Source organism: Rhodamnia argentea, chromosome 6 (genome assembly GCF_020921035.1).
Source record: "Rhodamnia argentea isolate NSW1041297 chromosome 6, ASM2092103v1, whole genome shotgun sequence".
NCBI classification, from domain to species: Eukaryota; Viridiplantae; Streptophyta; class Magnoliopsida; order Myrtales; family Myrtaceae; genus Rhodamnia; species Rhodamnia argentea.
The window spans coordinates 4,988,701-5,000,008 of NC_063155.1; the positions used below are offsets into that span (position 1 = coordinate 4,988,701).

General features: G+C 41.3%; 1 protein-coding gene across 1 annotated transcript; it reads left to right on the forward strand.

Annotated features, from left to right (window-relative positions):
* Window positions 1-661: 661 nt before the first annotated feature.
* LOC115743761 (protein tesmin/TSO1-like CXC 2) lies at window positions 662-6,585 on the forward strand. The gene is made up of 10 exons (XM_030678703.2): window positions 662-872; window positions 2,071-2,234; window positions 2,325-3,081; window positions 3,616-4,100; window positions 4,199-4,273; window positions 5,057-5,237; window positions 5,352-5,447; window positions 5,526-5,592; window positions 5,752-5,908; window positions 6,008-6,585. Exons 1-10 carry the CDS (start codon window positions 822-824, stop codon window positions 6,357-6,359), a joined length of 2,385 nt encoding a protein of 794 aa, XP_030534563.1. The 5' UTR covers window positions 662-821; the 3' UTR covers window positions 6,360-6,585.
* Window positions 6,586-11,308: the final 4,723 nt, after the last annotated feature.

Consider the following 11,308-nt stretch of genomic DNA (forward strand, 5'->3'; position numbering starts at 1 on the left):
TGTTTTCGCCAAACATAATCGGATTCATAAAATAAATGCATATAGATTCATGAGATGATTTCGTAGATTCGCTATCAGATACGACATTTAATGAAGTTGAATTTAGCGGCAATCGATACTTCGAGTACTTTACGGGTCAGAAACGGCTAATTTCGCCAGTTACAACTCCACGCTGATGATAATAAGAATTCGTAGTATTTGATCGTTAATGAGATTTTGGGAAGTCCGTAGAAGAGAGAACATAACTGTACTTGTCTATTCAAAAGGCGAATATTACTTCATATATTTGCCCGATGCCAAAAATTTTAAAAAAAGGAAAAATAATTATGACATTTTCCCAAAAGCAAACATGTATAATTTGTTTTTTTATTTATGGCAACACCAAACCCAACAACATTTTCTATGACATTGTCGCAAAAGCCAACATTTATAATTTATTTTTATTTATGGTAACACCAAACCCAACAACATCTTCGTATAACATTTACATCATAACGTAACGAGGAACCACATGAAAAAAATAACGGACAGCTGTGGTCCTGTGGAGTTGCGAGGTGGGGCCCAACTCACTAAACTTTATCGGCACGAGAAAATCTCTCTCTTTCTCTCTCTCTCTCTAAAGTTTCTCTCTCTCTCCCGCCTTCCCGCTCCTCCTTGAATCTCATCTTCTCTTCTACATTCTCCTCCACTTTTTCTTACTCTCTCTCGCTCTCACTCCCCTCTTCTCGCTGTCTGAGAAACCCAGAAAGAAAGAGGCTTTAGAGAAGGTGAGAGAGGGGGTGCTTTAGAGAGGGAAATGTGAAGCAGTCTCTTCTCTGGAAATGGATACTCCAGAGAGGAACCAGATCGCCACTCCCATCTCTAAATTCGAGGTAATTTGCGCTCGCCCGGCTGAGAATCTGGAGCACCCATTTCGGTTTTGTCGTCAATTTCCTCTCTTTTTTCCTTTTTTCGGGGGGGTTCGAGTTGGATTTGGTAATTCCTGGATCTTTTGAAGCTTGATTGTGGTGTGTTGTCTCGATCCTTGCCTGGTCTGCATGTTCTTCATTTCTTTCCCATCTGGGTCGTTGACCTTAATTTTGAAATGGGGAATCTTGTCCTTCGAGTTAATTGTAGTGTGTTTAGCTTCTTTGAAGTTTTTAGAAGAATTCGGGGGGTTTTGAAGGGGGAAAGAAGAAGCTTCAAATTACTTAAAGTTGTTTGGAAGTATGGTCTGAACTCCAGCCAATTTGAGTAGATCTCCACTTGGTGCTTTAAACCTCTCTATATTTAGATCTCTGGCAAGTCAATGCTGGTCGACCTTGCTTTTCAATGATAATCTTTCTCTTGATTTTACTTTGAGCTAGTTCGAGGCATGATTTTGGATTTGAAGCAATTGTCTGGAGTTTCTGTCTAATTCTCCTTTTCGGGGTCAGAAATTTCTGACTAAGTGTTTAATTAGTCAAAAGTGGTGTTGTTCGGGGGAAATGTCTAGAGATGTTTACCACCAACCACTCTTATGAGTGAACTACAGATCCTGTGGTTAATGCACTTGAGGTTGTTTGAGGGTTCTTTAGTGGTTATGCTGCTTCTTCTTTTATGTAATTTCTTTTCAATTCGCACATGTCATTGTTATCGTCTTGGGTTGAGGAGTGGATCTTATTGAATGACCACTTTTTGTTGGTCTAATACGCTCACAAATAGCTTTGGCAGGGAGAACTTATCATACACTCGAGATAGTTTCGCATTTGAGAGCTCTCGGTTGTGAGCTCTTCTTTATTCTGGCCTTTATTCCAGTTGGGACGTTTTATTTCAATAAGTCTTGAGTTTATTTAACACGGACATAAGGTATGCAGTTGTGCAGGAAACAATGTTATGCTTGATTTAAATTTTGCATTATCAGAAGCAGAACTTGATTTGAGAATCAGCTAATTGAACATTTTTCTTGTATTCAGTACTTTTTGGTTAAGAATCTTCATTTTGCACTTGTTTTTCGTGTGTATAATTCTGCTTTACATCGCTTCCATGCAATTCTTTCTTTGGATGCATATATAGAATGGTCCGAGAATAATAGTTTCATGATGATTGCAGGACTCCCCAGTTTTCAATTATATCAACAGTCTCTCCCCCATAAAGCCAGTGAAGTCCATTCGAATCACTCAGGCATTCAGCTCGCTGACTTTTGCATCTCTTCCATCCATTTTCACTTCTCCACATGTTAGTTCTTTTCACAAGGAATCGAGATTTCTGAGAAGGTGATTGTCTGTCTTTCTTGTTTAGTCCTGCACAGTTGGCTCAGACTGCCATGTTTGTACATGTCTGCTAACAGATATCTCTTTTTTCAGCCATCAAGACTCAGATCCATCAAATACCGGAACATCGTGTAAAGATGAGAATAAAACTCCAACAGCTGAACGCGACGTTTCAGATGCGGCTCAGGTGGCTGAAATTGAAAGTGAGGTGCAGGAAAACTTTGATATCTTGGTTCCCATTGGAGAATCTTCCGGGGAGCCACTCAACGAGCACCAAGAATTTGCGATTGAACTGCCGCAATCCTTAAAATACGACTGTGGCAGTCCAAATTGCAACCCAACCCCATGTGGCATTGCTGCAGCGTGTACTGTGTCCAAGTCAGATGCTCCAATTGTTGAAAAGGACTTCCAAATAGACTTACCTGATGGTAAATCTCATCATGAGCGAATTTCTCAACAGAAAAATGATACAGGGTGTGGATGGGAGAGTTTGGCTTCAGAGTCGACCGACCTTTTAATCTTTAGTTCCCCTAATGATGCTGCTGCTTTTAGGGGACTGATGCAGAGATCACCAGATGTAGAGGTGGGATGTTTCGCTTCTATGGTGTCAAATTTTCCTCAGAATGAGGTTAACGATGAACTGAAAAAGCAGTTACTGTATCAACTCACTTTTGACGAACAGCATGAAGCAGAGGAGCCTTCTTGTCAGCCTGTAGATTCCAGCGAGCAGAAAGACACAAATTCTTTGCAGAATGGTCTTGCAATAAGCACTCTTGGTGATCACACTGGTACTTATTCGAGTGTAAATATGGATAATGAGGTGGGAGCGCTAATTCCATTTGCTAATAAGGTAAAAGACACAGCTTGATTGTTGCTCCACGTTTTCTCTCACAAAATTTGCTGCTTTTTACGTGCCGGCACGGTATCCACTGCCTCTTCAAGGGGTAGCCCAGATGCACAGACTTCCCTGATCCAAAATCTCATACTTTCTTCTTATTCTCACCAAAATTCTATTAGAACTTAATGATAGTGTTCCACATAGATATGTTTTCAATTTATTGCTTATAATATCAACTGCTAATCCATCTGTGAACTCATTCTTTCTGAAAACACGTCTGTAACATGCCGTTATGGTGCTGAAAGTGACTTTTAAATTGTATTTGCGATTTCTGAAGCATCTTCAGTCAGAAATTCCTGAAAAAATCTCATCTCTGTTGTTAGTTTATCTATACTTTAGCTCTTGTTTTAATCTGATACATTAGCAGTACTACTTAGTCTTCCAACCATTTGTAGAAACATTTCTTGTTTGTTTTAATTGCTGAAACGCATAGAATTCCGTTGGATGGTATAACAACCTAAAGTACCTCTGTCTGTTGATATGTAGCCAATCTCTGATCTACCTCGTGGTATGAGAAGGCGCTGTCTTGATTTTGAGATGGTGGGAACTCACCAGAAGAGCTTGGATGGTGGTTCAGGTGGTAATTCTTCATCACTACTTAAATCTGACGAGAATAACATCCCAAAAAATAAGCAACTGGTCGTTGTCAAACGTGGCGGTGATTCTACACGGTGCATTGTACCTGGAATCGGCTTGCACTTGAATGCATTGACTTCAAGTACAAAGGACTCCAGAATAGTTAAACATGAAAGCTTGTTATCTGATGTCCAAGCATTAAACGTGCACATGTCCACAACCTCGTTGCAGTCTCCCTTGACTAGTCAGGAGTTGCTTCACAAGTCTTTGACTTTGAGTAATGCTGAAGACATGGACTGTGATGATAATGGGCTTCAGGTTACTGAAGAAGCTTCTCAAGCACCCGCAGATCTGATCTATGAAGAGCATGGCCAGACTAGTCCCCGAAAGAAAAGGCATTTATAATCTGTTTATAACTCGATCTTCAAGACCGCATTATCAGTTACTGCTTTTGATGCTTCCCTTTTCCTTATACGCCCTATTTGATTTGCAGGAGACGAATGGAGAATGGTGGAGAAAGTGAGACCTGCAAGCGCTGCAATTGCAAAAAATCAAAATGTTTGAAGCTGTAAGTTCACTTGTTGACTTAATTATTTTGCTTTTAAACCCTGGAACTCTGTATTCATGAATATTCTTTTTTGTGTTCAATGATTAGTATTCTTGCCATCCAGTTTTGGCCCACAAGCCATGGAAAGCACTCAGTCATAAAGTCTTCCATGATGTACAAAACCTATAGTTTCTCATGCTGTATATTTCAAACCTAAGCAATTGGTCCTTTTTTTTTCTTCTCTTGGGCCTAAATAACTGGTCTTGATCCACTACAAATGAATCTTGTGGCAGAGAACTGCTTGCAGAAGTGCTGAAATGTTACATAGAAAGAAAACTGAGTTGCAATGTTATTTAAGTTGTTTGAGCGAAGTTCTTGTCCCAACAAGGGCCGACTATGGGAAGCAATCTTATCATAGTTATAAGGTATGTAATCATTTAGATCTGAACTTCAACCCTTTAATAAAAGACTTTCCACGGGGCTGTTGTATCCTCAGCGCAGACTGAGTCTCCAGTTCCCTCTGAGTGACAATTTAATAGAAGCCAAAGGGTTGCCTTGATGTCATCAAATTGGTCACAACTGTAGCGTAATGCTGATAAATTAAATAATTGAGAGATGGTTTTTGTAAACAACCCAGAAAAGCAGGATGTTGCTGAGTCATTCCAGCGAAAATTATTTTCATCCTAGAGACAAATCGTCCACCGTAGGCCATTTTTGGCAAATCAAAACTGAATTAGATGAACAATTTCAGGAAGTCTGGAGACTATTAGTATGCTATTTGACCTTTCGAAATTGTCTATGCAGTTACTGTGAATGTTTTGCTGCTGGTGTCTACTGCATCGAGCCATGTGCATGTCAAGGTTGCTTCAACAAGCCTATTCACGAGGATACTGTTCTTGCAACTAGAAAACAGATTGAGTCACGTAACCCGCTTGCATTTGCTCCAAAAGTTATTAGGTCTTCTGAATCTGCTTCTGAATTTGGGGTGAGAAAATATGATTTGTCAACTTTTTTCCTGCTCATTGACCAAAAGGGAAATAAAAAATAAAAAATATGAAACACTGCCTAACATGTCACTTCTTCCGTTTTTCCTGTGCAGGATGAGTCTAGCAAAACGCCAGCTTCAGCACGACATAAAAGAGGATGCAATTGTAAGAAGTCCAGTTGCCTCAAGAAATACTGCGAATGCTATCAGGTTTTTCCTGTCAGATTACGCTGTCCAATTTGATCTTCGGCTATAATTTTTATTAATGGTGGTTTTTATTTCAAAAAGGGTGGTGTTGGATGCTCCATCAACTGTCGGTGCGAAGGGTGTAAAAATGCATTTGGTACAAAAGAGGGTAAGTGGTCCTCACGTTGCCTTAGCATGTGGCTCAATGGATACCATCACCAACCTTCTACCCTTCTGCTACTTTATTCTGATCCGTTTGTCTACACTATTTTATTGTCTTGAAACTAAATGAAATTCCTACATTGAAATTGTTAAATGTGGAATTCAGGGTCTGCTCTAAGAGGACCAGATTGTGAAGAAGAAGAAGAGACTGAGAAGTGCGAAAGGAACAAAGCGGAGAAAATTCCATGGAAAATGGAAAATAAGAATAGTGATGAGCTGAATTTAGCTTCTGCTCTTCCAAGCACACCATCCAGGTTTCGCAGGTTTGGTTTACTTAAATTCTTTCAATCCTTTAGTCTCTCATTTTAGCTTCTTCGCCAACAAATGTATTTTCTGGTCATTTAACTTTGAGCATTTTGCAGGCCTTTGGTTCAGTTGGCATTTCCGTCGAAGCTCAAGCAGCCGCGTTCATCTTTCGTCACCATTGGATCCTCTTACACGTTGCCCTCTAGCCAGAAAATGGGAAAACCGGATCTTCTACTGCCGCCGCCACCAAAATTCGAGAAACTTCCTCCAACTATTACGGAGGACGAAATTCCCGAGATCCTCTGCAGCAGCAGCACACCAATGGCCAGCATAAAGAGCGCCTCTCCCAACAGCAAGAGGGTCTCTCCCCCACACAGCGACTTGGGGACCTCCCCGAACCTGAGGAGTGGTCGGAGGTTGATTCTACAATCTATTCCGTCCTTTCCTTCTCTCACTCCTCAACACTAGGAGGGAGCCGTGTCATGGTTTTCTTCTCGAGAATCGCCTTGGTTCTTCCTTGAACTTCGCCTCGTTGAGAGAGGCGTGTCGTTCAATTGCAATTTTCCTAGTGTCTTTTTCTTTCCGATGGACATGCAGTATAATAAAAGTTGTAACCTGCTCTTATGAATGTCAATGTATATTGAAAAATAGTCAAATTTTCAGTTGATCCAGCTTCACAGTTCCTTTAACTTTTTCTTGACTGCATTCATTGTTTAAGAGTACTTTGAACTCCATTTTTTTTTCCAATCTTGTATCAATCTGGAGGGGCAAGAGAAGATATTATCAGATGAAACTTGAAATTTGTGAAAAGGATTAGATCGTTTTTCGTGCTTGATATCTGACCATTTCTTGAATGAAGGGCTTATGCCTTGGTTTTCATAATTTTGGAGTGATCTGCTCCTGCAAATTCTAAAGGCCTTGGTTCTTGATATGTCCAATCTGTTCCTAAAGCTCTGACTCAATTGGAACAGCAAATTCAGCCTTTCAGTAACATGCCCGTCGTTTATTTTCTCAAGAATTTTTCTCAAGAGTGGAGTGGAGTGGAGGGAAAACTCTGAAAGTACATTTTATGAATGATAGGATAAAACATTCATTATTTTTAACAACCGATTATTCCTACATCTCTACTTTGAAAATACCACATACATACTTAGGTCTTATGAGGAGGCAATTTGGTTTTCCAAGTCTTGTTTCGGCGCATTTGAAAGATAGTTGTAAAGAAGAGGTATGTAAGTGGTCATTAGGTCAAAAGTGAGATACGTTTTAAACACTTTACCTATATTTTGTGGTTCATTGGTTGCTAGTTCGGATTCTACTGGTGCCCCGGTTTATTTGTCACTAAACATACTAACGCTACAATGAATTGACCATGTTTAAATACCTTGTGATTACAAACAGCTGTTCGATTTTAGAAGTGTTCTCGCTTATTTATTTGTAAATAGATCAAACGATAGAGAATTAACCGCCGTCAAAATATTACCAGTTAATTTAAGTTTTACAAATGTCTTCATAACTAAGGCTCTGTTTGTTTCGCAAAAAATGCATGATTTGAAATACAGTTTCCTAAAAATTGATCGCTTGAAATAATTTGACAATAAAAGATGTTTTCGTTTTCGACAATAATTTTTGCATAACTATTTCCGTGGACTACGAGATTCGTCCATTCATTTTTGTAAGTGATTTAAACATTTATTTTTAAGAAAATATTTTTCAAATTATTTATTTTTCGTTAAATAAAGAGAGCCTAAGTAACATGTCAACCAAAGAATAATTTTACCATCCTCAAATGTATGTTCGAAATTTACGTACTGATGAAATGATGATTTGACCACCCTCAAATTAAATACTTCGTTACTTTAACCTTGGTACATTCCTTGCGTTGTTGGCAACTTGCTACGGAGCTGGCCTGTGCTAGTAAGTTGCTAATTTCATTGTTAAGATTTGTTTACTGCGGAAAACAAATAAATAAATGGACAACTTGTTGGTAAATTACTCACTTTGTCGGTTGCTTATTTCGATAAAAGCTAGCATTCTTTGGTAAGTTGCTAATTTCATTAAAGTGTTGCTAAATTTAATAACAAGATTTTACTTCCAATTTTGGTAAATAGCTATTGGATTGTATGTTGGTGTTGACACCAAAAATAGCTCATCCATGGACACACACGTGCCTAAGGCATAAGAGTCAAGGCGAGATACCAGAGCAAACATAGGTTATGCGTACGGCACATGGGTGCTATCATACCGTTATCAATCTATTAGAGGATGTTCGCGTGCTAATCGACGACGGCATATATTAATGCCATGTATTCACTCATCATATACGACGACGGAATTGAAATGGTCACTAATTTTGACACCGACAACGTGTTATACCGCTAGAGAATTGAAATAATCAGAGATAGATGCGCACCAGAAGCGAAAAACGCTCATCGTTTGAACATCCAGCCACAAAATAGTCATTGACAAGTATATATGCCCCTATACGTTATAAAGGCAACTACCCGAAGGCTGATCATGAGATTCGCGATGGATAAGGAACGTAGGCATGATCGATAAGGGCAAATAGAGAGATTCAAGTTGCTGCAACTAGTCAGAGGGCTGTCCACAGTTATGTGACCACTTATACACAGCAGAAACAACTATCCATGAACATGGTCGAGCAGTTTATGAAGAATAGTGAACGTGGGAATGTCGATGAACATTATAAGTCGCAACTGTCAAACGGCAGTTATCATTCAACAATTATAAACACCGCCAAGCAGCTACCAGAAAGCCCCTTAACAAAATCAAATAAATTTATCTTTTATCTTTACTTCCTGTATCGCACTTTACTTTCATTAACTGTAGCTTTTAGATTCTCGTCGTCAAGTCAAACTCCAACGTTAATCCTTATCCTAGACACTTTTGCCGTCGAGTCAAACTTCAGTGTAGTGTCGAAGTGTCTTTAGGCTTCGCTGTCAAGTCAAGCTGTCAAGTCAAACTCCATTGAAGTCTATCTACGTTGGTTTGCTTGTAAAAATTGTACCTTCTAGATCTTTCTGTCGAGTTAAACTCCGGTGTAGTTTACGTTTGTGTAACTTGTCAAATATTCATTCGTTGATTTCCTGATTTTCTGGATTACTTTTGTCCGGAATCGCCACAGGATCCTTTTTCCTACATTTAAAAGAGTAAAAAACTACTTTCTGTGAAAGGTATTTTGTTGCGACAGAAATTTTGGCGTAACAATTGGTAAATTCCTCACTAGATGAGTAACTTACCACCCTAAAAGCAAGTCCATGGTATCGAAAATTATCTATTTTCTGGTACGTTTTTCTCTTAAACAGATCCCATTCTAAATGACTACTTTCTAAACGGATTGAAAACATGCTATCGACTTTTATGTTCGTAAATTCCTCAAATTGTTTGGTAAATTATTACAGTAAAATCATATTTATGTTGGTAAGTTATTTAGGCTTTCGTTTTTTTTTTCTGTGAAAATGTGACATTTCTTAAAAATATATTCAGGCAAGTCATTTTCTAAGAAAATGAAAATATTTTTTTATGTTTGGCAGTGGCCTGAAAATAAATTGAAAAATATTTTCCAACGTTTGGTAAGGAAATGATTTTCCTAAATAGACATACACTATTCTGATTTTAGTAACTTATGCATGGGTAAGCCAAAGAAATCGACATTGACCATCGAGTTCTCAAGCCTAGATCTCGACTCTCAAGCAAGAGCACAGGCACTAGTCTTGGGTCCACCAAAATTGAGCCGGAGAACTCGGTGCACATGCCCGGCTCCCTAGTGCCCTCGCTTGGGTCTACAAAGGCCGAGCCTAGGTTCATTGATGCTGGGCCGCAAACCCCGGTGCCTAGGCCTAGGTTAATCAAGGCTAGGCCCGAGACTCGGGTTTCAATGCCCACCCTCGAGTCAATTGAGGCCGGGCCCTGAACAGGTGCCTAGGCCCAAGTCCATTGAGGCTAGGCCTCGGTTCCCAACACCTACGCCTCGATCCATCAAGGTCGAGCCCGAGACCCAGCCGTCCACACCTGCATCCCTTAAGGCTGGGACTTGGTCTCGATAGTCGTGCCTAGATCTACCGAGGTCGGGCTATAGAACTTAGCGCCCGGGCATGTCCATTAAGACCGGGGCCAAGACCCCGGTCTTGGTCCTCGGCATTGGCACCATAGCCCATCGAGGTTGACCTCCAATCTTGGGCCCCCGTGCTTGTGCCCGGATTCATTGAGGTTGGGCTTGAGTCCCCGGCACCTACACTTGGGTCCATCAAGACCGGGCCAAGGTCCTCGGTGCTCGAGTCCGAGTCCTCAGCAATTAGGTCCGGGCATGGACACTTCAATCTCAAGCCCGGCCACTGTGGACTAAAGCTCGGGCATCACTAAGGTCCCAAGCCTAACCTAGGTAGATGTGAGCCTAGCGTCTCGGGCTCGGGCATCGGGGTCCCAAGCTCGGCTTTGGTGGACCAAAGCACGGGTACCAAGGACTTTGGCCAGCCTCAATGGACCTAGGCATGGTTGTTGGGTCCTAGGCACAACCTCAATGGACTCGGGTCCGGGTGTTAGGGACCTAGATGCAAGCACTGGAGTCCGGGGCCCGACTTGGATGGATTGGGATGTGAGCGCCAAGGTCTATGGTTCGACCGGGTTTAACTATTAGGGACTTGGTCATGACCACTTGGGACATGGCCTTAATGGAACTAGCACGGGCAACCCACGTCCCAGTCATGGGCTTGACCTCGATCAATTTGGGCCCGTGCACCAAGGACCAAGGCATGGGCGCTAAGGTCTTGACCACGATCTTGATGGACTTGAGCTCGAGTGTCGTGTTCATGTGCATGACCTTAATGGACCAAGGCCGGTGCGCCAAGGTCTCGAGCCCAACCTCCATGGATCGAGGCGCAGGGACCTAAGCTTGAAAGTTGGGGACCCAGGCACGGACGATAGGAGTCCGAGGCTTGGCCTCAATGGACCCGAGCACGGGCACCAAGGGAAGGACCCCATCACGGCCTCGATGTTATCGGGCCCAGCATTCCAAGCCGGACATCGATGTCCCGGACACGCCTTCAATGGACCCGAGCGTAAGAGCCGAGGTCTCAGGCACGGCCTAGATGGACCCATACGGGGTGGCATGACTCCGGGGCCCGACCTTGATGGACAAGAGCCCAAGTGCCAGGGGAAGGGCCTAGCCCAAGTTCCTATGCTCAAACCTGGTGTTTCCGATTCAAGTGTTGATACCTAGCCATATATTTAAAAATAGTTTCTGATATTTATAAAAATATCATTTTTCTAAATTTAAGCTTTGGTAAGAAAATATTTTCCCCGTTGACTCATTTTCTTAAGTGAACCAAATGCTGAAAAATGAGGAAATTTTTTTTTCCGTGAAACAAATGTAACCTTAGTTATCATCAAATTTAATTACA